Below are 27,358 nucleotides of genomic sequence, written 5' to 3' on the forward strand. Positions count from 1 at the left end.
AATCTAAATATTTTACCGTCGAGCAGGATAAACCTGTGAAAAACAAAGCCCCAGAACAAATTCTGCAGTGACTCCTCCGACACGCGGGGGGCGCTGTCGGCGCTGGCGCACTGTACAACTTAAATGACGTAGCGAAAATATAATGCAAATCTGAGTGAGGTATCGGCGGCTCCGCTTTTTTAAAAGTAGGAATGGATAAATTAAACAATGCTTTTCTGCTACGCTCTCAACCGACCATATTATTATTACTGTCGTGTATATTTGGACTGTCACTCGGTACGGAGCTGAGTTTTGTGACGTGCGGATCAGTCATTAAATTGTTAAATCTGAAGCACAATGTGAGACTACACTCGCACGACGTACGCTACGGCTCCGGTGAGTTTCCTCTCATTAATAATTATTAAGGCGTAATACACGTCTACATTGCTTTGTTCAGGAACCTTAGCTTTATGTAACATAAATGACACGTGTAGTTAATGTCATACTGTTGCGTAAACAATGGAAGTGACTGTCTATACATAAAGGTTTTTGACATATGCCGGCAATTCATTCTAACTGCATAAGTCCGGTCTGTTTTAGTTCAATCGAACTGAAACATTAACGCAGTTTATGAATAATAGTAACGTTGTTTTTCCTTCACTAAGAAACTTATGTCTTTGTACTAGAAGCACAGAGCAGGATGGGACGATCACAGCTGGGTTGAACACACACCACAGTCTCAGCTGACTGCTCCTTGTGTAGCTCACTTCCGCTGAGGATGAAGAGTTGGGACTTTAAATCACACCGAGCAAAATGTCAAATATGACACAATGAAGTCCACAACTTCCAAATCTCCAACTCCAACAATAGTCCAGGCAAATGGGATGACAACATACAGTATTGGGAATGAATCGTTGTGGTGCTACAGTAAAAAGATTCCTTGGCCAAGGAACATGCCCAACAAAAATAACATTATCATCATTATTAATAAATCACAATATTATTCAGGCAAGAGAGCAGATCAAATGGTACAATCACTATCCAAACAGAAAGTGTGACTCATTGTAACTGCAGAATCTGTCAAAAATTATTTCCATATGATTTTCTTTCCCACGTACATGTAGGATTGTGTGCTTCTTCCAGCTCTACAAATGTTTTCTCTGAGATATTGTTCTAAATATTATATATTTATACTCTGAGTTGTTCAGACTGTCCATGCCACCAGGATGAGCCCTCAGCTTTAAAGTCTGTTCTTTTCCAGCATCAGTGTATTGCTCCTCTGCTCACCGTGTGTGTCTATGTGTGTCTATGTGTGTGTGTGAGACAGGTAGCGGGCAGCAGTCTGTAACAGGGGTCACTGCAGTAGAAGACAGCAACAGCTACTGGAGTGTTCGCGGGACGAGCGACGCCTTCTGCCATCGGGGCACCCCGGTAAAGTGTGGCCAGACCATCCGCCTCACCCATGTCAACACGGGCCGAAACCTGCACAGCCACTACTTCACCTCCCCGCTGTCCTCCAACCAGGTGGGTGCTGTTCCCTGTGTTGTTTGTGTGGTTAAAGGTCAAACCCTCTATATTTATAGTTGAGAGCTGAGACTTGGATGTCTTTTCTGTTATCTACCCTGCACTCTCTCCCAGGAACATGCCAAGGCCATGGTCCCTCCTTTTGCGTTTTAAGTCTCACTCTCTGGCGGTTTCCAGACACAACTGTAGAGTTAGATGATAACGGTCACCGTCACTGGATAACACTTTGTGTGAGGAGAGAAACCATTGTTGCTTTTCCATCACCTACAGTAGCTGGTGTAAATCTTTATCTTGATGTTTATGCTCAATAGCCAATAGGATGTTAAAGGGGTACTTCACCCAAAATCAATAATTCACCAATTTTCCACTCACCGTCATGCCAAGGAAGGGTTTGGAGAACTTTCTGAGTCATCAAAAAGCTTTTGGAGTTCCAGGGGGGGGGTCGGGCTGGCAACAGGTTTTTATATAATGGCGGCGGATAGAGCTCACTTTTGAATCGTCCAAAACACACACTATCTCACGGAGCCACTGGGAGCTACTACCACAACAAGGCTAAAAACAGAGATCAAATTAATTTTTTCCGAACAACCTTTTCATATCTTGGCTTCAGGACACTTGGGTCAGTACAGACGAGCAGTGTGGAGGTATTTGGATGTTTCATAGTGTGTGTTTTGGATGATTCAAAAGTTAACTATCCGCCACCATTATATGTAAACCCGCTGCCAGCCGGACCCCCCCTGGAACTCCAAAAGCATTTTGATAACTCCGAAAGTTCTCCAAACCCTTCCTTGGCATGACGGTGAGTAGAAAATTGGTGAATTATTGATTTTGGGTGAAGTATCCCTTTAACATCATTTTGGCTATTGAGCATACACATCAAGATAAAGATTTACAGAGCAAGATGATGGAAAAGCAACAATGGTTTCTCTCCTCACACAGACGATGAGTAGACAATTGGTGAGTTATCGATTTTGGGCGAAGTATCCCTTTAACACATCTCCCATTGCAGGCTCTGTGTGCCTTTCTAGTATAAGAATCTGAACTTTGTCGTCTGGCCCTCAGAACTGAAGTGGCATCACGCGCTTAAGTTGTGTCGATGACTCTTCCGTTCTCCTTGATCAAGTACAAATAAACTTCTTCAGTGTAAGACATAGGACATCCAGGGCTCTGGCACTTCTTCTTTTCCCCTAACAGGTGGTGTCAGAAATTATACACGAAGAGAGGAGAGCTTTGGTGTCAGGTGGAAGGATTATCCACATAGCTGCCTGCACACATTGGGAAAAGGACGTCAATGTCTTAAGAGATACTTTTAACGCATCCAGCCTAATTCAAAAAAAGCGGATTAGCAGAATGTTTGTGAAACGCTTGATAAATCACCACAACCCTGCCAGGTTCAAGTCACTCGGAGATTAAATGCGGTAATATTAAAGTAGTGAGAGAAAGTACCAGGAGGTTGCCCTTCACATTTTGTGAAATGTAGCATCATATTTTGAGGTGAAATGGAGTTGACAGCAGCTTTTACACTTCAGGAACCAAACACCCCAGGGTCAGCGAAATCCTCCTCAGTTATGAGGAAGTGTGAAAACAGTGTCTATCTAAAGTGTAATAGGGTTGGGTGATGTTTACCATGCAATGACAGACATTTGTTTTGTTAGACATTTTTGGAGAGATGTTTACACTGAGGTCCTTTAATATCTCTGGATGTGTCACATGATTGGGGACAGGTCAGCTTTATGGCTCAATATGTCATTTAATGCATACATTCTTTTACTTGTGAGCCTTTTCCAGATTATGTACCAAGTTATGAGTTTTATCACTATGGTAAAGTAAAATTATACACACAACAGTAGATTTCACATTTATCACCTTCTATAACAGTGTAACATGCACTGTATGTGTCTGTGTTTGTCTCTGTTACTGAAGCATCAGTACCACTGTGGTGTACATAACTATAGTTTTGTTGAAGTAACAAGGAGAAAGAAAGTGGGACAGAGCCAAACATGTGCTGGGATATCAGGCTTGGTAAATAATCGCGTCTGAGAAAGTTCCAAAAATTGAAGTCAGCTGATGGTTCCAAGAAAAATGTAAACCACAGAAGACAAAAAACAAACAAACATGGGTATAATTTGTGTCTGAGATTGTAAAATGAAGCCAAAAATCTTTCACAAAAGCAAAGCACCTCGTCTTCTCCTGTGTTCCTTGTTTTCTGATCTCTGTCTCGTGTGTCTGCAGGAGGTGAGTGCTTTCGGGGAGGAAGGCGAAGGGGACCACCTGGACGAGTGGACAGTTCAGTGTGGGGGATCGGTGTGGAAACGGGAGGAGGCCGTCCGCTTCCGTCACAAGGCCACTGAGGCGCTGCTGTCCGTGACAGGGGAGCAGTACGGACGACCGATCCACGGCCAGAGGGAAGTTCACGCCATGGTGAGCCCCAGCCAGCACAGCCTGTGGAAGGCCATGGAGGGCATCTTCATGAAGCCCAGCGAGAGCCCGGCGGGCAGCCGAGACTACAGCCACACTCACACAGAGTTCTGAGCTTCCCCTCTCCCCTTCTGTCTCTTCTCATCTTCCTCTGTGTCTACCTCTGTACTCCTACCTCTGTCTCTAATTACACCTGTACCAGCATCCCTGCCCCCTGCTCTCCCCTCTCATTCTTCTCTCTCATTAACCTTTGACTATCATCTTTTGAAGAGACTCATGAATCAGGCTGCGATAACTTCATCTCATCAGTCCGCACCAACCTTTTTAACATTGCGTTTTCAAGAAATGTCCACAGGCAAAATATCTGTGGAGATTGATATTGACTCTTGAGCGACCCAGCAGCACACATTACATACTATAATTCACCTTAACATTAAGGTACAAGAAGACAAAGCAGTGTTAAAAATGCAGTTTCACTGCATATTGTTACTTATTGTTGCAGTTTGTAACACTTTTCATTCAAGATTTTCCCTCCCCACTGTATTTATTGTTAGATAACTACCATCAGCAGTCACACTACAATACTGTTGTGAGTCTTGTGTTTCTTTGGGCTAAAACATTGTTACACTTGTGCCTTTATCTTGTTTTTTTTTTCTAAAAAAAAAAGAGAGAAGTAGTAGGTGTTTACATTGTGGAACTTTGGGAAGGTAAAAACCATGTGTGTTTTTATGGTATTTGTAAAGCCATATTTTAATTCAAACAATGACAAGCAGTGTTAACAAAGGGAACTGACAATTTCTGCCCTTTAAGTCTGATTCAGTGTAGCATATAAATGATCCCGCACTAACTGACAGAAGAAAATAAACAGTTTTGTTAGTGGTGGTACTTTTTTCTTTATTTTGCTCAGTTTGGAAGTGCTGGGAGACAGTGTTTTTTACATTCATGCCATCTGTGTGTGCATGTGCGTTCGATCAACTCTTTGTTTCAGAGGTTCATATGATCAACAGAGCTGCAATGGATACCTCATATTAAAGAGATGTTTTTTATGCACACAAGTGTCGGAGCTCTTTATTGGAAGTGATTTGGTCGCCACAACACTTAATAATCTGGCCAAGCCTCTCAGGTGGTTCTTTCTGCTGAAAATGAATCATTCATGTCATCAATGGCTCTAATGATCCTGCATATGTAATTTGGCATCATAAATGAACATGATGCTAAGTGCAGACAAACAATGCACTGCTTCTTTTTAATTGTCCGTATACTTGATCATTATGTGGGAATTGCCTTAAAAAAAAGTCAACCCCTTAATTTTATCCACAGAAATGAAAACAGACTAATGGATATTGCGAGAGAGTCAAGCTAATAATGTGTGTCTGCACCATTACACTTAGTATAATGCCTTGTTTGTGGGCTTAATGGCATGTTTTGGGTCATTATCTGGTGGTTAATGGGGTTTGGTAGCTTCGGCTGTGAGGTTACTCTCTCGTATTTGACCTATGCTCCCTATTTATCATGATTTAGGGTGAGCAGTGATGCCAGCAGGAAACCCCAGGGAACACACTGACAAACGTGTAAACCCATCTCCAGCCATCACACACTGTATCAAGCTACAATGAGTTAAAAGATACAGATCTCATTGCTGCTGCTGCTGCTGCTGCTGTAATTCACGGCTCCTTTCTGTGCAGCTTTGGGAAAGTGCAGTGAAGGGCACTCAGTGAAAGCCACGCTGTGTTGCAATTCTATTTTTAGGGGTTGGTATTTAAAATGACACTGATAACAAGTGACAAACATGGGAACAAGCCCACTTTACACAGAGTTTTACATTCATTAAGAGTCAGTGAAAAATATTTATGCTTACCAGCTAACTGTCAGCCAGAAGATGTAATTTAGATGCGTGAGTGGCATTGTTTTATCATTACTGTGTTGGATGTGTCGGTCGGAGAATCCCTACTTTCACAAGTAAACACACATGCCTTGTATTTCTATCAAAACAAGGTTTTATTGCATAAACATATGGATATATTTTTTAGATTAAACAGATTAAATTTGTTATTTGCATTTTTAAATATCCATTCAGTTGGTAACTATTGCTGTTTTCTTTCTCCTTTTCTAAGCAGCATGCCAAGGTTGTATTACATATCTGTATTTAATTTTCTTTTTTTTCTTTTTTTAAATCTCTATACAATCTACAAGGTAAAAACATGTTTTGGTAAAAACAAATCTCAAAAGCAATTTTCAAAACCATGAAAATCATGAACCGATCCCGTCTTGTTACAGATGTACAGTATAACAATGTAAACTTCAAAGTGTTGGTAAAAGGTCTTTCAAAGGAGTTTCCCTTACATAGCCATGCAAGGATGTCTGAATGGCACAATTATTAGACAGTTGTTAAGAGAAAGTGGTGTATGCTGGTTTCAAAAGGACCATGGCGCTAATAGACAAAAGGTGAAAACATGGTCCGTTGGTCAGATGTCGATGTGCCGAGAATATCAAAGACATGAACTGACTCACGAGGAGAAGTGTAGCATACATTATACAGCAGTCTTTATACAGGACGATGGGGCAGTGAGAACATTCCATAAAAACCTAATGTGGCTAAAACACACAATATATTGTACTCATCGTCAATTTGAACCATCCACAGTGAGGCCTACGTACCCTAGCCTAGATGATGTGGAACAGAGATGATGATGGCGATGATCATGTGACCTTGTATTTGCATATTTATGAAAATGCCCTCTCCTGCTCTCTGATTTGATTAATAGCTGGTAGAAACTAGAAAAATGGCTATTACAGTATAAATTGGAAAGTCAAATATGTGACAGTAGTACATACATACCTACATTGAAATCAAGGCTGTGCCACCACAAAGAAAGATTAAATGGATTTCCCTGTCTATCAAAGACATGAAAATCTAAACAACAACATGCATACTGATTTACAGTATAATACATTTTTGCTGTTATACTTGATCTTACAAAGCTCGTTTTTTTTTTATTTCATAAGAAAACCCTCTCCCTCTTGCCTTCTGTATACATTGTCTAACACCGACGGCATTTAAACTCACATTAGTTTGATTGAAATATCTAATTCTGCTTTCGTCCATCCCAGCAAAAGATGAGAGAAGGAGAGGAGAATAATCGCTCCTGCGTATTAACGGGAACGAAACAGTCTCTGATCCAGTGATGTCCAAGGGGAGCACCGTGCAGGGAAATAATCCACACTTTTTAACGTTGTGGCGACGAACACAACACCAACGTGTCTATTCTAAAAGATGGCGTGCACATAGGGCCAGACGTGTTGAAATAAGTGTCACAATATTAATGAAAATATTTTTAATATCACAAAATAATCACATGTGAAATAATAAGAGATGATGCTCATTGTAATGAACCGTGTTCCAATGATGCTTCAAACGTGTTGAACACAAATCCCATGTAAATCTTATTTTGAAACGATCCTTTGTTTGGACACGAGAATTTTTTTTTGGAAAAACAGTAACAGAAAATGAACATATAACCACAGCACAATTTCAATGACAGTAGATAAACAGTGACATCTCTTTACTGACCAGCCCTGCATCCACTTTAGAAAAAACAACTTTAGCATCAAATTTGATCGGTGGCGTCAATAAGATGTTCAACCTTAGGCGGCTCCATTATAAAAGAGGAGAATGATTGTAAACACCTACAAGGTCTTCTTCAAACTGTCTGATCCCACTGAGCTTTACAACATGGTGGTGCTCTCAGACCTGGACCATAAAACACAGATATGACCCCAGAAACTATGAGAGGCACCACAGCTAGACACCTTCAGTTTCTCATCCAATCCTGAGCTGCTCACTGGTGCAACAGCACAAATCTGAGATGTGGGAAGAAAAAAAAAAAATCATGATTTTGGCTATTAAAAGTAGTGAATCTTCACCAATACAGACCAAACAGTCCATCTGACACTGGTACAACACTTATCAAAACTCAAAATCAGTGCTGTTGTTCTTCACTTTGAACGCCTTGTAAACTGACAGGGCTGTCCAAGCGCTCAGCTGCAGTTCTCATCTTAACCACTGGGATGCAACCTCCACCAAGAAAGCAGCCATAGCAACAGTAATTCACAGCTCTACTGTATATCCCTGATATAACTCACTAGTTCCTACCCTTCATACATTCTGCAGTTTAGAGGAATAATACATTACACGAGCTAAGTAGCACAATATATACAGTGAAATCCACGGGAAGCTGGGGTTAGTGTAACGTTTGGTATGGCAGTGTATATATAGCCTACTGTCATGCTTTTTGTGTGGTCTACATGTACCACAGTTGGGCAGTATATTACCATGAGATGCTGAGGTGAAACATTTTCTCCCAACATATAGCTGAACATTATTTATCTCAGCCTGGTCCACTTTTATTGGACGGTTTTGGTGTCTCTAGTTTTCCTATATCTGACACCTCTCAGAAAGCCCGAGCTTCCATTGTGTGTGTGGTCGACACAAATGCTGAGGGACCGTTCAATTAGTCAGCAGAGACAGTGGGAAAGTGGTGATAATGGTCCCTCACTGATTATTGAGTTGTGCTCCTTGTAGATTTCAAAGATTAGTGGACTGAGCAGAGGACGTAAATGTTTCACAAAAGGTGTGATGTTAATACAACACCGTATGAGGTGGGAGGGGGTTTTCTATGCATTTAAATACTGTGCCCAACATTCAGTGCCCACATTCACTCAGTTCACATTCAGCGCAACTTCTCTGGGGTAAATATGCAGTTGTCCACAATAACCACTGTTTGTTTCTTTTAAATTAGTAATGGCTCAAAGCACCTGATACGCATTTTCAGTAATTAGAAAAATTAAGTTTAAAGGGTGGTCTTGGTCTTGGAAAGAGCAAAATAAATCCTTCTTTTTAAACTCATGTTTTATATAAAAACATAATTCTTTTTTCAGTTCAGGTTCCATATGACCAGTGAGTCCAGTAACTCTGCAGGGTAATATCTTCAATGCAAAACAAATATATCTCTCTTCATTTTACTCATATTGTCTGCTTCTATAAGGTTAAGTTCAAAATAAACTGAAAAAGAAAGAAAAATAACCTCAACTGATTGTTTAGAGAAGTGCTCGGGTTGTGGCTGGTCCAGCTTTGGCTGCAAAGACAAGATGTGAGGTCATGGCTGTTCTGTCCACTCCCCATGCTCACAGTGCAATAGGTTACTCCATGCCATTCCGCAACATCTGATTGGCTGCGATAAGCATGACACTGATGATGAAAGCCATAGCAAAGGCGCATATCAGACTTTTCCTGACGCACGTCTGCCGATTCTTCTTCTTAGGATGGACTGGGAGGAACGAAAAGAGAAGAAAAAAGAGACAAGAGTTAACACACAAAAATACATTTTGTTTATTTATGCAAATGAGACATTATGCAAATCAGGCAATATCCAGATCAGCGTTCCCTACCTGTGGCCCCCCGGAGTTTTGAGATCTGAAAGTGGGCCATGGGTTGGAAAAGGCTGGGAACCATTGATCTTGATAAATATACGCTAATTTGCATAAAAATCTTTAGAACAGGCATCTGAAAACTGGTGAAATCCAGGTTCAAAATTCTTGTTTCTCTTATTGACAGAAAGCCAAAGCTTTTTACTGAGGGGATTTGGGATAGCTCTTTTTATCACTTCATAAAACAGAAAACTCTGTCAATAGACATTAAAAATGTCTTTTTAGGAATAAAATGTTACATAATCAATCAAGGACTTATATATATTATATATGAACAAACTCCTCAGTAAAAACCTTCAGAATAAATTAAGGTATAAAACTGGAGAGCTTGGTGTAAGATTTATGGCATGATACGGGGAAAAAAAATCTACCTTTAAAATATGTAGGCTACTGTAAAATTCAATAAGTTTTTACTTGAAACCAATAGCCTATTCACAGTCTTATGAAAAATACAAATGAAAATTTGACCCAATTTGCATCTGATAACATTCTGCAGGAGGAGAGAGAAAAAGCTTTACAGTTGACAGGGCATAAACAGGAATCGCGATTGCATGTTGCATTAGTATGCTAATGTTCAGGAGAAATCTACTCAGATATAAAAATAGCACAGTAAAATAAACAGAGAAATGTGACGGTCCCTCTAGTCTGAATCAAATGTGACATTATAGAAGCATAAAAGCCCCCCAAAAATGTTTTTAGTGTGTCAATAGTTTATTGATGTCACATCTTTGCTTACGTTTGTTAGTTTCTGTAACCCAGTGCTATAGATACTTCAGCATGTCCAGGGATTACTTTTCTTATCCTGAGACCAGACGTTATCCAGTACAGCAGTTGCCATAAGAAACCAAAACCTTTGATATTTTAACAAATTTAAAAAACGATTACTTATGGGAAACCAATGCATGATGGGTGTCTGTACTGTATGTAACCCACGCAGATGCTCTGTGCAGATGATCGTACTTCTGTGTTTGTTTGATGTACTCCTTGTTGACACATTTGTTTTGTGTAAACCCTGTTTACAAATCTGTGTCTGAATGTAATTGGAAAAAAATTCTGCCTTGGCTGGACAAAAAAGGTTTTTTCTATTTCTATTTTTATTTCTATTCTACTTTGTCACAGTAAAAAACTTAAGCCTTTATGGTACACTCTAACTGGTGAGCCTCTGGAGCACCCTGCACTGAATTAACTGTATCGCTGAATTTTAACCAGTTTCTCATGGTGCACTTTCAATGACCCTATTAAATGTGGAAAAAAATATTTCTGGTTGCTAGTTGTTCTGCATCTTAATTCTGTGACCCAGATTATCAGCATCAGAAATGTCTCTGTCGTAAAAATGTTGAATATGCGAGGCACAAACCGACTCTAACACTATCTCTGCTGTAGCCAAACCAAAGACAAGAGTGAGGAGATGGAACTTTTTGTTCTGCTACCTATGTTTGGGCTGAAAGGCCTGTTTCCCCCAAAGAGAAAATCTCTGTAGATTGAAAGAGGATGAGTAGTGAGGACAGATGTGTCCTCCAACCGGCCTCGCAGCAAAAGCAACAACCAAAAGTTTCCTCTCCATCAGGCCCCTTGTCTCAGTTTGTTAAAATCATACATTGCATCAATAAATCAAGTCGTCGCTCTGAGTCGTGGATCTAAGAGGGACTGTGAAAGGCACTGACGTCCCACTGGACAGGAAGAAGATGGAAGCAGACATGAAAGACGGATGTTGGGGATGTGTGAGGCGGGTTAAATGTGGGGAAGCACACAGCTGTTGTTTACAAGAGAAGCTCTACACCTCTTCATCTAGCTACATCTCCGCCTCCTCTCTTCCTCTCCTCTTCATCTTTCTGCCGTTCTTTTTCTTTTCCCCCTAACTCCACAACGTGCACTTCCCTCAACACCAGAAACTTTGTGAAAAGAGTGCCAAGCCAGCAGTTCCCTGATCCCCTTCTTTAGCCTCTTATCTCCCCCTTCACTGTCCCTAAGTTTCTCCATTTCCTCTCAGCTCTCTCTTTTTTCGGGCTCCCCAAGACTGTAGGCCAGTACCCAATGGATTCATTAAGACTTTCCTAGTTTTAAAGCGTGTTTGATCCTTCTTTACCTTTGTCCTAGTCTGACTTGGTTGAAGTTTCACTGCAGACAGGCAATTTCTAACTCTGGACCATAACTAACCAAGGGTCAGTTTGGGGTTTGCGCTTCCCTGTTTTCCCTCGAGCAACAAAACCTACAGTATGTCTCAAGAAAGATTCCTCCTGTGTTTCACTCGGGCACTCAAACATTAACAACCTACCAGTTATTTAATGACCTTGGCATTAATGGATTTTATCAAAATGGCCACTGTTTTTTGAATATCCTTCAGCACACTATGAAAGCTCTGTGGTGGATACTGCTGAACAGTAGCTGTTAAAAATGTTCACCTTCAGTTTGGCCAAACAAAATTTAATTTGAAAAAGTGTCTGTGTGTTGAAAAGTTATTTCTTTTCCACTTTTTTTCCAATCTCACACAGATTTTAGAATGAGTTTTGTGCAGTGTCACTGGAAGCAAATTGCTATTTGTACATCTATAATTTAGCTTTAAAGGAGTACTGTGACATTTCATGAAACATGTTTATTTGCTTTCTTGCTAAGGGTTGGACGTAAAGATCAATACACTCTCAATATCTGGGCCTTGGGTGTGGAGCTAGAGCCTGGAGGTAATTAGTTTAGCTTGGCAGGAGGGGTGAAAGATTGTTAGAAAGGTAAAATGACAATTTGTGATTTTATGTTGTTTTATAAATTTTATGTTTCCTGCAGCCAGGAGACTGCAGGAAATAGTGGGTTTTATATCCTTTCCTGTGAACATTTTCACTTTTTTAGAAAAAATGTGCCAGTTTGAGGCCTGCTGTTGTTAAAGGGATAGTTCAACATTTTGGCAAATTGGCCCATTGCCTATAGTTTTAGGAGTAGGTTCGTTACCTTACCTGCTCAGAACGCTATCTCATATCGTGGTGAATCTGCAGGTCACAACTTGTCAATGAGAGCGTTTTGGAGTTGTTGGATTGTGTATTTGATGAGTTTGATGAGGGAAACCAAGAAATCCCATTAGCCTCCATAGCGTAGCTCTGAGCAGCTCACGGCTCTGCTCCGCCGTTCTAAAAATATCATGCACCGACAATTAAAGGTAACGAACCTACTGCTGTGACTATAGGAATTATGGCAATGGGCCAATTTGCAAAAATGTTGAACTATCCCTTTAACCTAACACACGCCAACCTGTTAAGAGATATTAATCTCAACCTGTTGCCACCTTTCTTTTGCTGTTTTGTGGATGATGCTATGTAGCTAGGCATTAATTTAATTAATTTTTTCCATAGAAACTCTGATTGGACAATTGCATGTCATGAAGAGTGAAAGCAGTCAACACCAGAACTATCTTAACTGCTGAACGAATTAGAGATGTAGAAACAAGTATGTGGGGAAAAAGAGCTAATTTAGCCCTGCCTTCCATCTCCATGCGAAGATAAACTGCCTCTCCTTGGCACAAGCTCCATGCTTACACCAGACATCAGAGTAGTATTGATCTTATGTAGCTCACAGTGAAAATGTGTTTTGGTCATGGTCTACGCTACGCTGTGAGTTGTTGTAAGCACAGATATTTATAACAGCAAAGTCTGCATGAACATGAACAGCTTCCTCACCTCCCTCATACTCAGGGCAGTTCCCTGAGGTTTCATTGAGGCTCTCCTCTTCGGTGATGATGATGTTCTCTATGTCCTTCATTGTCAGGTGGTCCCTGAAGGCGTGGAACAGCACCTGCTTCAGCTCATCCAGAGACAGCTGCTGCATGTCAAACTGCAGGGGCACACGGCGATCAATGCAGAGACACAGTTATCCACAAACTGGCTTTGTGAGGGCAGATAAATATAGACGATAAGAATGAGGTGTGAAATGTACAAGCTGTGAAGAATCATGGCGTCTCTACGTTTGTGCTCTGTTGCCTCAATGTATTGTAAATGTAAGTAAGGAAGATGTCTGTTGTGATGAAATGGCAGCATGTTCGCCTGTGCATCACTGCTGCTATATTTGGGTGTCTGAATCAGTATGCAAACCTGTTATTGGATAAATATATGTATGCACTATGAAGTTAATGGACCTATCGCTTTAAAAAATAGATGTAGGTAGTTGTATTCTCAGCTGCATGTTTGTGTTTTAAATGATTAATAAGATTTATAGGGCTCTGACCCAACACTGAGTTGAAGTGTGAATATCTTCGCCTCTGTCCCACCCCATGCCGGCCCTTCATTAACATCATGTCTCACTAGTCCCTCCAGCAGAACCCCCCTGCAAGCTACGAAGCACACACACACACACAGCTTCTACGTGTAGATTATTTACCTCAGATTAAAATACAATCAGTCGCTTGGTTTAACACAACAGATGGACATACTGAGGCGGAGAGGAAGAAAATAGGAGACTGACAGAGCGTCTCAGAGAGATGGTATAAAATGAGAAAAGAGGAAGTATGGTGAGGTCAGAGAGAACTGAGACGCTGGTCGTAGTGGGAGACACAGATGGAGAAAACAGAACTGGCAGACAATAATGGTGTATGGCCGTGAAAGAGTTGAGATGGTGAAGAGGAGATGCTCATTTCAGCAGGGGGATGGTATTTTACATCTCTCTCTAGTAACAACAGGTCAGTGAGCCAATCAGACGAGAGTCTCTGAACCTCTCTTCTGATTGGCTGTTTGTTTTCTGAGTGACCAAACAGAAATACGAAAGTTTTCAGAAAAAACATTCAGGGAAAGCAAATCCTACAAGGTTACGGTAGGTGGGTTAGACTTGGGCAATGGCTGAGACAGGTGACTATTACTACTATTTTTGTTGTGACATCACTAAGTTACAGAAAAATTTTCGGCTTGTTAAAGTTTGTGTTTGCATTTCAGTGACCTGATACTTTCACAGTATACATAACTTAGACCTGCTTTATAATCAAAAGAGACATAGATGTTTGTCTTGACCCTGTCAACACCTTGGCCAGAGTGAAAATATGATAGGTATAGTAAAGGTTATAATCTGCTGTCACTCCCAATTTGATTGAAACGTTTTTAAAGAGGAACTAAGCAGGATTTCTCCTGTGGCTATGCTACATTTTTACCTTAATTAAAAAGCTCCGGAGTAATTGTGATAGTTAACTACATGACTTGTGACTGACTGTGTGTGAACTAGAAGTGAATGGAGGCTCTCTGCCTTCCACCTGGCGTCTCTCTCGTTGCAACATCAGTGTAGTACCTATAGCCACTGCCCCAGTGTCCCAGCTCTCGTCTCTGTGCACCGTGACACAGACGCGGTCTGTTACCCGTAATCTTTTGTTTATGACAGTGAAGACTACACAGATATACACGTTGTAACATCATATATGTTATATAACGTTATCCACCGCTCCATGTATTGATTTTTTGCCATATTTGTTGTAAACAAATGCACATGGCTCAGAGGAGGGTTAGCAAAACAGCGGAAAAGCGACCAGACTTGCATAGTTTCCCTTTAAAAGTAGATTTTTTCAAGCTAAGAAACGCTGTGAAACATGTCTATATTTTTAATAATGATAACTGTCATTCATGTGTCTCAGATTCCTCTCATACAAGCACAGATTGGACCTTTATCTGCTCTGACTCATGCAGCCTTGTGAGGCACTCCGGGGCAGACAAACGGGGAGTGGCAGCAGGAGTTTGAGCCGCTTGATTTCTGCTGTCCTTCTTGCCAAACTTATCTCTGTTTTGAATGGACGCAGGCGGGTGGAGGAGCAACTCTTTGGACTGCAGCCGCAGGACAGACAACATGACAGCTCAGGGCAGGAGCACGGAGAATGTACAATGTTCCTGTCTGTCTGTCTGAGGAGGGAAAAGCCACAGTGGAGCTGCTACCTGTTACCAACCAGCAGAGTGATTTCTCCACCTGCCTGGCCTCTGAAGGACATCCACAGCCACACACACAAACACACACACACAGAGCGATGATGGTGTGGTGAAGACTTGAGAGTTTATGTGTCTTAGCATTTTGCTTTTCGCTGAATGAACTCATATATGCATTGTGTGCGTGCGTGTGTGTGAGCGTGCGTGTGACAGGGAAACAGCAGGGGGATGGCGAGCAGTGACCGGTGACATACTGAAGCAGCCAGGACACATCAATCAGCAGAACAGGTGCTTACATGCCGTCCTTCCTGTCTAATCCTGCTTGCCCTCGTACAGCACAAGCTTGTTTCGCCGGTCGTCCACCTGCTTTATCTTCTGACCCTTGTCTAACAAGTCACACTGACTGACAACCTGCAAGCATTGTCTCTTTAACTCTGTACCCTTTTCCTCCCATTTCTTTTGTCAGGGTTTGCTGGCACACTCATGCTCAAGCAAAGTTTCATTTGCAAAACATTTTACCAATGTGCTTCGACCAAGAAAATAGTATAGAGTTGTGTATCCACATGATCTGCATATGCACAAATAATAGAGGACATGTGTTGCATAATACTGCAAGTCATTTTTAACAGCAGGGGCTACAACCAGCTACAAATGAATAAAACATTTATTATATCCATAGAAGCATTATCAGTCACTACTGCATGCAATGGAATGAAAGACTGCTGCTAAAAATAGATGTTGACAACCTGAAGCTAAAATGTTCCACAGTGGAGGAGCTGAGCCCAGTCCCAGTCACTTTTCAGACACCAGTGCTACAATAATTGCACTTACGGTGCTGCACTTTGGATAAAACCATCCACCAAATGGCAGTCATTATGTAAGAGACATCACATTTAGAAAAAAATTACTCCACATTTGGCATCACCGGTCATATGAACGGTATGCCGACTGTCTTAGGACGATCACTGTCATCTACATCTGCTGTCCCTGACCACCTACTTCTCTCTGCTTCCTTCCTCCTTCTTCTTCAGCTTCTGTTTTCATGGGCAAAACTCCGAAACATGGATACATATAAAATCTATGCATCTTGTATAATTTTGACTTAAAGGGATAGTTCAACATTTTGGCAAATTGGCCCATAATCCCTAGTCATAGCAGTAGGTTTGTTACTTTTAATTGTCAGTGGAAGCTATTTTTAGAGCCGCAAGCTGCTCAGAGCTACGCTACGGAGGCTAATGGGATTTCTTGGTTTTCCTCATCAAACTCATCAATCCAACAACTCCAAAATGCTCTGGTGGACAATTTGTGACCTGCACATTCACACATGAGATATGAGATAATAACGCTATGAGATAATGACGGAATGTTAGAGACAGAGTTGTTTTCGAGGCAAATGCAGCAGTTTTGCATGAATTTAACTTGAAAACAACTCTGTCTTGTAATGTTCTGTTATTATCTCATAGCGTGGTGAATGTGCAGGTCACAACTTGTCCACCAGAGCGTTTGGAGTTGTTGGATTGTGTATTTGATGAGTTTGATGAGGGAAACCAAGAAATCCCATGAGCCTCCGTAGCGTAGCTCTGAACAGCTCGCGGCTCTGCTCCGCTGTTCTAAAAACAGCTTGCACCGACAATTAAAGGTACGGAACCTACTGCTAAAACTATAGGGATTATGGCAATGGGCCAATTTGCTGAAATGTTGAACTATCCCTTTGACATAAGTCATATAACTCTTGACACAAACCTGTGGAGGTGAGCTGTTCACTGTGACACATACAACTCAACTTAAAAGAGCCTGCTATTGATTTTCACACTGTTTTTTCTTCAGAGACTGATTCCATCCATCGTCCATAGCGCAGGGAGGAGTACGCTAAGGACAGGTCGCCCATCTATCACAGAGCTGGCATTAAGAGACAAACAACGCACTCCTTGTGGTGTGAATGTGAATGTGAGTGTGTGACTGTGGGAGGAAGCCAGAGAACCCACACAGCCACAGAGAGGACATGCAAACTCCGCCCTGCCTGGGGAATCGAACCCTCTTGCTGTGAGGTGGCAGTGTTAGTACGGCCGTGCTGCTGCCAAAACAATTACACCTTAGGCCACTGAAGTGCTTCAACTGACTTGAGCCTCTTACAGTTGCATAAATAATCACTTTTTCACAAAGGTGGGAGTAAAATAAAGAGTTACTGTACAGTATATGACTGTTAAAAGTCTTTGTGAGGAACTGAAGGTGAACGGCCGGGCTGACAAAGCATGTTACTTTGACACCGGAGACCCTGGCTGTCATCTGATCTCCTACTAGAGTAGGGTCTGTTAGTGCACCTGTACATCAGTGCACTGGCTTGACAGGTGAAACCACTGGAGGTCAGAAAAACCCTAAGCCATATGTACAACTTCAGGCAGTTTACTCTCCTACTCTACAGATGATTTGTGGTAGATGGGCTTAAAAACGACGGTGGCAGTAGCCAAAGTTGTGTCTCCATGTTTTTCAGGGCCCTTTAGCAACGGCAGGAAAAATTCATGAGCCCCTTGGGATAAAAAAAAACAAACAAGCACCTGCCAACTGAAACGAATGCGAGGCTGACAAGTGTCAACAACATCTTCCAGCTATTGTTAAATGATGAGAGATTCTGCAGCCTTCTAGACACACTTTTTTAGATATTGGTGAATATTTGTTGTCTTTGCCGCAGCTGAAAATGACTATCTTTAGGCACTGCAGCTTAATTTGCAATGGAAGACTGGATGCTTCCTATTTCAAATCTAATTTACTGACTGTCAGCAGAAACGTGGTAACTTGACTCAGGAGTTTTTCAAAGCAGATATCTGAATCTCCCCGAGGTTTCACTCCGACCATGCTACTGTGGAAAAAATAAACTAAAAAATTGAAATTTCAAAGGCCACACACACACACACACACAATCCATTCGAGAGATATATACACACATGAATGCAAACAGGAAAATGTAATTACACACAAAGCATGCCAACACCAACATGAATTCATTCAGTCATCATTATATATCTGACTGTGTGAGGATACAGTATCATCTGAAGCGAGTCATTATGCCCCACCGTGAGGTGCCTCCTTTCTCTTTTCAACACAATGACTCTATCTCTCTCTTCCCGTCTCCCTCTGAGGTCTGTTAAATATAAACAGACACACACACACACGCACAACAAACACACACGCGCAAACACTGCACTCAGTCCTCAGACACACTTCCTTCCACCATTTCATCTCCCTCCACCTCCTCCTCCTCCTTCCTATATTCCTTTGCTCTGCTTTCATTGCCCGCTTCCTCTCCCCTCTCCTGCGTTCCGTCCTCTTCTGTCTCATTTTTCCGTCCCCCTTTCTTCCTGTTTTCTCTCGCTCCGTCTTCCTCTCTTTGTGGGAGGTGAACGGTTTAAATCACCCCTGAGACGCACACCGTCTGCAACCTTCATGAATCACAGTCTCTTGCACCTCTTCTTTCATTTTCTCCCACTCTTCTCCTTTGTGGGTTTTCTTTTATATTCCTGTATCTTTATGTGGGGCATCCCCCCCCCCTCCCTTTCCCTCTCCCCCACATGTTGTCCAGCGTCGCCTCTCTATTTCCCCCGTCTCCCTGTCACCATGGTGTCTCATTTTAAAGAAGGTGCTCTGTTCCACGCAGCTTAGACACAAATGATCCTGAGCTTCAAATCTGACTTTTCCTTTTTTTTTTTTTTTTGCATTAATTTCCTTTGTGTCCTGATGTGTGAATGCGATAGATGGCTGTTTTCCTTTATGGTATTCTCTTTTAAGTGATTGCACAATGAAGATCGTCTATGTAAATGTGGCCTAGTATATTTTTCTTAACCTGAAATACACACACACCTCCTCATTCCAGTGAGTCACCCTCTAAACGTTTCTCCTCTCATTTGACTCGAGGAAAATCCGAGAACAGCTTCCTGAGAGCTGTCGCCTGGCTCACCCAGGCATACACTGACACACACACACACACACACACACACACACACACACACACACACATGCACTTTTCATTATTGTCGCATGTCTTACCTAAGAGGCAGAAAAAAACACAGTTTGAAGCAGAAGATTTTCTATGTAGAGCAATTTTCTAAAACAAAGTAAGCATGCTCAGAAACATGTAGATGAGCTGCAGCCTTAATCACCACTGAGCCCCGTTTGGACACTTGAAAGCACACGAGCTCAGACTTCCCCTATTAAAAAGGAGCGCATCGCGGAAATCTTCATAATGGTAATACCCTCTGTAACACTGTGAATGATAAACACACATCCACACCCACGCAAAGCCAAAAACATACACACACTTCATGTAAAGAAAGACTTAATTCTCAGCAGGTCTCTTTTTCCTTCAAGGCTCGGAGTTGAAAGAGAAGAGAGTCTGTGTTTTTGACAGAACAGAGGAAGCAGTTGGGGGGCCTGAGAGTGTGTTTATGTGTGTATTTTTGCACTTAAGTAGGTGTGAGGCTGTGCAGACTCCCTGCAGTAACTTGGGCTGTGCTTTAAGGATGGAAGTCCAGCTCTGACTCCTGAAATACACAGTCAGAGGTGAGACGGAGTGAGTAAGAGGAGGCGTAATGGATGGAACGGGTAAATGATGAAGAGTGTCGGTGATGGGGAAACAGTGTCTTTGCCAGCTGGGGAGAGGACGCTCTGTGTCTCACCTGCCAGAAGATGTTGTCAATGGTGTTGCCCAGGAATCCTTCTCGATTGTCTGACGACAGCAGTTTGGGCCCCAGTATCGTCATGAACTCCTCAAAATCCACCTGGCCATCGCCTGCAGGCACACACACACACACACACACACACACACACACACACACACACACACACACACACACACACACACACACACACACACACACACACACACACACACACACACACACACACACACACACACACACACACACACACGCACACACACACACACACACACGCACACACACACACACACACGCACACACACACACACACAGAGAAAATCAGCAAAGTTTATATTTGCAAAGAAAGAGAGAAAAGTGTCCTGACATCGATCAGCAGATGGATGAGCCCTCATCCATGACAAACACTCAGACTTCTCAAGGCCTAATTGACCTTTCAAATATTATGTGTGCACCTGTGTGTCTGTGCACAAGCAGTTGTGGGATATATCTTTTGTTTTTCTTCAACTCCGGGAACATTTGGTTACATTTAAATTCAGTGGATACAACTTGCAAGGCATTTTGCATTATGTATTCTACAGCTGCATGTTGTTGGAGATTGCAATCACCAGCCAGCGTCTCGTTCAGTGAACATCTCCACGACAGCATGTCTTACAAATTGAGTTCCTGGATAGACCTATGATACCATATAGTGCTAACATCCCATATTACCCTGAGTGTACAGTCTTATCTAATGGTCTATTTATTATGTGCTATAATAAGGAGCATATTTGAAGCATTAGTAGTAGTCTGCACAACTGCCAACGCTCTTGTGTTTTTATTGCTTGGTGGGATAACACTTAATTTTATGGGTGTAATTTCTGAATAATTTCCAAGAAGTTCCCATGAAAAAAAATAGAAAAGCTGCAATTTGGTACTAATTAAAGAGGAAATCAAGCGAGTATTTAACTCGTACACTTGCAAAAACTGAAGTCTGATTACTTGCTGTGTAATCTAAAGAGTCTTTTCATGAGGTCACAGCAGGCCAGCTGCACATGAACAAATGTGAAATTTGTCCACACGTAAGCATACAATTCATCACGTATGATGAAGTTGGTATTTACTTGGAATTCGTTTTCCCCCCACGGTTAGTTGAAAATTACAGTTTTTTGGAGGAAATGTCTCAGTAATTACCCAGAGATGACTGGCCGCTTGCTGCTTCACACAAAGCAGTCCTGCCTTGTATCACTTCAGTCATCAGAAGTATTAAAAATCATCAATTCTCTGCTCTGAAAACCTGGCTGCAGTCTCTGAAAAGCGCAGCTCTGAATTGAACATAATATAATCTTATATTATGGAGTACTCTGCCTAAAAATCTGAAGGACGGGTGAGAGGATAATGCCACAGATCAACGGATTACAATTTCTAAAGCGCGTGAAATTAATTATATGGAAGAACTGCGCAGGTCGCCTATAACACCTGATAATGATTGACATGCTTCGGCTAATTGCAGCAGCAGTGATAGCTTCCAGTGCTCGGTGAGCGATGACACGGAGACGACGGCGGTTCAGAGGTAGAGGATTTTTTTACGGGAGATGCCGTCTCCTTCTCCTCGGAACAAATGGCAGCGTCGCTCGCGCGGCGGAGGCACAAGCAAAATGCTTTTAGCTCTGACCTTTGATATTTACCACAAGCTGTGGAATCAAGAGCAGGGAGATAAGACCCAGCTGAAAGATTGACTGGCTTGTTTGTGATGCACGGACTGCTTTAGGGGTAATTGCAGTCCTGTGTGAATTTACAAGCAGAGCTGCGGTTTAAGGAGCAGGAGCAAACAGGTTCCCTCTTTACCGTCTCAGGGGGATTTGTTTTTGATAACCGACCACCTGCTACCCGTAAGGTAGCTTTTGCAGGAGCATTTTGATGGAAGCTCTAACGTAAAAGGCATGGATTTCTCAGTTTTGGTGCTTTTTTTACTGCCATCACATCAAAAACACACAAAAATATTCATGTTATTTGCTTTCATTGAAAAGAGAAACACCTATACGCAAACATTATATACATGGCCATGCAGTATATTTCAAGCTGTCAGCCCTGTGTGCGCTCAGTGCATGCACCCAAGTGTGTGCCCTTATGTAGTGCCTCACCATCCATGTCCAGTCTCTGCATGATGATGGCCAGCTCCACTTCGCTGGGCATGTAACCCAGGGAGCGCATGGCCATGCCCAGCTCCTGTTTGGAGATGAAACCATTCCCATCACGATCCAAAACACGAAACGCCTCACGGATCTCTGCAGGACAAACACACAACATATCATCGCTGTGCATTTCTGTCAGTATACATCTTCTCTTTACGCAGGTCAGTGACGATAACAGCAGATTAGAAAGTGTTCATCTTTATGTTTTGTTTTTTGAAATTAATCCAGGGGCTGGGATTGAATTGATTGAGTGGCATCCCTGGTCTCTTATGTCTGTGCCACAGACTTGCGTTTCCATATTTTGTTCATTTCCTTTTATTCATTGTATTTGAGATGCTGTGACTGACTCTGACACGTTTGGCATGTTGTTAGGAGATTTCTTTTTATTTTACTGTTCAAGTGCATTTTTAAAGGTTGTCTGCTTGACATTCAGTATGTTTGATCTCTGAGTTTCTGTCTGTGCTTCTTACATTACAGATTTTAACAAAAAAAAGCAGCAACGGTTGTTTTTTCATGCACTTGAAAATGACATATCTTTACATTTTCCTGTCAAGGAAATGCAGGGCTGTTATGGAGCCTCTAGACCTCTCAGGGGGGAGGTTAAGGTGGACGGTTGTGGGAGTTTGACACTAAAGGCCATATTTTAGTATCCAGCCCTTTACCTCTGTTCGGCATGATTGCCTTTAATCATCTGCGCAGTCATTCTCTAACCCCAAAGTGGTTATAATCAATATTTTTCACATCAGCAGACAATTAAATGACCACTTATATGATAGAGGTCACACTATTATGAATTGTCACCTGACTGTGCTGTTCCTCTCAGCTGTAAAGGGTTTCAACTCATTGTTTTCATTTTCCAGGCCACAGCTTTTCTGTTTCGGCTCAGCCTCGCTGCGCTCGTGTTATTGTTTCCAGATGAAGCGGCGATAAAGCTCCAAAAACCCATGCGTGCTAAGCTACCTGCTCAGCACCCAGCAGCAGACACAGAAAGACGAGTGGAGCCTAAACAGACAGATACTCCTCAACAGGTGGCAGAGACCAAAAGCAGAGCTAAAAGAGAGTGAATGATGATGCATCAGGTTGCAAAATACATGTTGTTTGCTGCCATGATGACGATTTAAAGGTCCCACATTGTGTAAAGGTAATTTTTCATGTCTAATTAGATAATAATACAGGTATAGGTTCTATACTAATACTGTGTGAAAGCCTGCATTCAGAAACTCAGACTTTAAACCAGCTGTCAGGACTTCCTGTGACTGTGTGATGTCACAACGAAGCAGTCACTAAGCTCCGCCCACCTGGACCCACCATGTAGCCATACAGAATTTGGTCTGAATGTTTCCCTGAAACCTGCTGTAATTTGTATTTGAACCAATCAGAAGAGAGTTCCAGAGACTTCTCTTCTGATTTACATAGTTAATCTCATAATTCGTAACCATATTGGCCACAAATAAGAATCATGTCAGTCATTTGAAACCACAGATGTCTTGACAAAAGGACAGATCAGGAAGTCGGCTATTCATCTGTGAAAACAATCTACAAACTACTTAGGCTGGAGGACTTGTTTGATGATAACAAACTGTAACCATGGGAACAGCTAACAAACTGACATGTTTCATTTGTGCGGTCGTGTCGTTAGCCTCGTAAAGTGTCATCCCAAACTTTAAACAGTGAGCCATCGGACGGTGTCGGATGGAATAATCCATGTGATGACATTAATGATTAACAGGTTTTAGCAGGTGTGTGGGACGGTGCTCAAAGTGCTTCCCCAGCGCTGATAACAGGCTTTCCTGTTAGGAAGTGCTGCAGCCTGTCCTCCATGCAAATCAAGGTGAGGGTGATCTCCCACTGCCCCTCCTTCCCTTCCTCTCTCTCTCTCTCTCCCTCTCCTTGTTCCTTTTACATCTTTATACACTCATTGCGTTTTACAAACCCACGAGGGGCCTGTCCCAATCCCTCCACACATCGCAATCACCGTCAGCATCGCCAAGAGCGTTTCCGACTCTCTCCTCCCACATAAAAGGCTTCCTCCTAACTTGGAAGTGTAAGTAAACACACACATCTCACGAGGCATCAATCCGTCCATGCAGCAGAATTACTCAAACCTCCGAGGACCTTCTTGCTAAACACCCCGGTCAATCTCCAGCTAATTACCTGTCAATCAGTTGACACTATCTGAGCGGACGGGGCTAAGGGGAGGTGGAGCTTTGGGTCGGTCGAATCTATTGACTCGATAAAGACAGAAGCAGAATCGGGGCAGAGGCTTTGCGAGTCTTTATTCAACATCTTTTCACACCCCAGTGCTCCATTTTTAATGTGGATCTCTTCACTTCGAGGGTGGGTGTCATTCTATCTGGCATTTGGCAAAATAACACAATCGAGAAGAGTAATACCCCTCCGCGCGACAGTTTAAATCACAATTTCCCTGCGACTAATCATTTTCCAAACCTAAACAATGAATATTACATGATCTTCATTTCTCTCTGTCTCTCTCAGGCCGCGTGTCATTAATATTCTCGTCCAGACATGCCGCTCCTTCCTTCCTCTGTGTAATAAGTCTGTCTCAGATCTGCCTCCTTTGCTCTGTCAGTTGCGTGAGAGCCTAAGTTCACTTGCACCCCCCCGCCACCTCCCCATCTGAGCCAGTAAATATCCCTTACGGCTGATAACTAGAGTCGAGCACCGTGCCACTGCCTCCCTTTCTCTCCCACCACAAAAAAAAAGTGAGAATTGGAGGCGAAGGGACTGCGAATGTGTGAGTGTGCAGCCTCCCAAAACAAAGTGAAATGTATTTGTATGCAGCCCAACAGTGAGGACTACATTTTCAATAGGGTACGAATGAGCTGGTCCCTGATGTATTACTGTGCAATGCCTGTGTGCAGCGCCTGTGTGTCTTGTTTGTATGAGCGTGCAGCCGGGCTTGTGCGCGCCTGTGTATTACCGAGTCAACCCTCAAGGAGTGTTCATATTCTCCCTGTGATGGATGAAACGCCTCGAAACTAGAGAAGGGGATGGTGGCGATCCAACACAGGGGTGATTAACTAGCCTTCTATCTGTGTTAGCAGATGATCCTGGAAGAACCTTCCGCATCTCTCTGAAGTAGGATTAGGAGTTTTTCAAATGCTGGCAGCAAATACCACGGATATTTTGTCCACATCAAACAATCCCATTGGTTGCGTTGGATCTGCAGCTGACAGCGCCGAGATAATGCCTCATCGTAATGTCTGGAGTCTTAGAGAGTCCAAATTCAATTTATATAATAGCTCTACATAGGTCCAGGCTACTTTACCCTTCTCGCTGCCCTTGACCAAGAACCAGGCCAATTGGACTAATGATGGTGGTGATGGTGATGATGATGAGATGTTTCAGTCACTGTAGCTGCTCTGCTTTCAGTTCACTAAAGCAACCGTTTCAGTGAACTGGGTTGAGTCGAGTTGTGCACAAGGGACACTGGATTAAAAGATTTATGCTACAAAGTACTTCATACCAAAGCTCATTCGAGCAAAACTACAATAGGGCACATGTATAAACACAAGCAAACAGCCTCAGTCTGAAGCAACACCATGGCGCTCTCTGTCCTCGCTCGGTGACAGAATTAGCCGTTTTCTTTCCCACCAAAGCGACCGATGTCAGAAGCGTATGAAGCTCATTGCAACGTTGAAGTCTTTGTTTGGAGGTTATGTCACAGGATCGCCTCAGATCTGGACCCGAGCGCACCGACATGCAGCACATACTGGCATCCGCTGAGCACATGCTGAATGGGCTGCATGGGAATAAAGCCCCTCTTTGTCAGTTTGAACCATTTTAAAAATGAAGTCCCAATGAAACCATTTCCATTGCTTCGGCCAGCAGTTTGGATAAATGCCCCATTACAGCAGATTAGCCACTACATTACTTGTAGGTAAAAATGAAACTGAGTGCACTCGACACGATGCTCATGATGACATAATAATGAGCGCACGCAGCTACAGGACGTACTGTACTACAGGTCAGAACTGAAACAGAAAGTAGTCCGTATATTTGTATGGACATTTACAACTATTCTCTTCTTCATAAGTTGTACAGCTGTCTGTGAGCCAGTTACATGAGGATGAAAACCTCTGCCACAATACATCCAATGTTAACATTTATGATTCATACTGTACACAGTGCAATACAAGTCTGTTTCCCTATTGGACCTATTCTTAGAGATGCCCTACAGTCTTAGAAATGACTTTGCTTACAACCAGTGGAAAGAGTAAAATCCATACTGTAATAAAATATGGGTTTACTTCAAGAAAAATGAAAAGAAAATGGGAAAAGAAAATAAAAAATCCAAGCCATGTGAGGAATGTAAAACATAGGTCTACTTAAATAAAATATATAAAGCTCCATTCAGTGCAGTGGGTGTATATTAGTAAAGCGAACACAACACAAAGCACCTGAAAAGTGCAATACCTCTACAGTCTATTTGTTTCTGAGGAGATCAATTTTCATGCAAGATGGATCGAAAACTTGAATTAGGGGACCGATATCAATACGTTGGCGCTCTGATTCCGTCTTAGTCAAATATATTTCATTTCTGTCAGACACCGACAGGCTGAATTCTGTGACTGATTTTATTTCTTAAGCACTATAATTGGAAACCAATGCATCCAGCCAAGCGCTGACAAAATGGCTAAACGAAAAAACTTTTCCCCGGGAGACTTGGAGCATTGTAACTGCATTGTTCCAGTAGTGAAACATTAATTGGTAGTAGCTTACACTTTACCCACCCAGCCAGCGCCCTCGCCACCCCTCCCTCCCCATCTCCATATCTCTCTCTCTCTCTCTCTGTCGACGGACTCACTCACCTCCCAGCTCCTCTGTGGAGATGCTGGTGAGCTGGAAGGCTTCGCTGCCCTCTGTCAGGGAGCTGCTCAGGTAGTTGTCTGGATAGAGCAGGCCCGCCCGCACATGGTGGAATGGCATCTTCTCCCTGCAGAGGACACACACACAACAACAAAAATCACACAGAGTCTAAACAAACTTTGTAAGTGTGTGTGTGAGGACAAGAAAACTAGAGGTAACTTCGAATAATGCTGGTGGCAGCTAAAAAAAAAAAGCCATCACCAGAAAATGGCTAAAAACTGATGCACCAAAAATGGAGGATTGGGTAGAGGTAATGCTCAATATTTATAGAATTGAGAAGCTGACTTTTTCTACTAGACTAAAAACAGAGACTTTTAAAAATTACTGGGAAAACTGGTGT

The 27,358-nt window shown here is 42.3% G+C and overlaps 3 protein-coding genes across 3 annotated transcripts in view; 2 read left to right on the forward strand and 1 right to left on the reverse strand.

Annotated features, from left to right (window-relative positions):
• The window catches only part of LOC310997417 (claudin-4-like), a gene marked incomplete at its 3' end in the record, with an annotated part of 147,964 nt that overhangs the window by 15,243 nt on the left and 105,363 nt on the right, over positions 1-27,358 (forward strand). The window lies entirely within an intron of this gene.
• Positions 131-4,928, forward strand: sdf2 (stromal cell-derived factor 2). The gene is made up of 3 exons (XM_083987089.1): positions 131-375; positions 1,307-1,503; positions 3,736-4,928. Exons 1-3 carry the CDS (start codon positions 192-194, stop codon positions 4,033-4,035), a joined length of 681 nt encoding a protein of 226 aa, XP_083843215.1. The 5' UTR covers positions 131-191; the 3' UTR covers positions 4,036-4,928.
• On the reverse strand, positions 9,121-27,099 carry caln2 (calneuron 2; the record flags this gene model as incomplete). Its single annotated transcript, XM_083987097.1, has 5 exons — positions 26,961-27,099; positions 22,078-22,221; positions 19,955-20,067; positions 13,071-13,224; positions 9,121-9,248 (listed from the first exon to the last, which is right to left on the reverse strand). The coding sequence occupies exons 1-5, from the start codon at positions 27,076-27,078 to the stop codon at positions 9,121-9,123; spliced, it is 657 nt and encodes a 218-aa protein (XP_083843223.1). The 5' UTR covers positions 27,079-27,099.

Source organism: Trachurus trachurus, assembly GCF_905171665.1.
Source record: "Trachurus trachurus genome assembly, chromosome: 14".
Classification (NCBI taxonomy): Eukaryota; Metazoa; Chordata; class Actinopteri; order Carangiformes; family Carangidae; genus Trachurus; species Trachurus trachurus.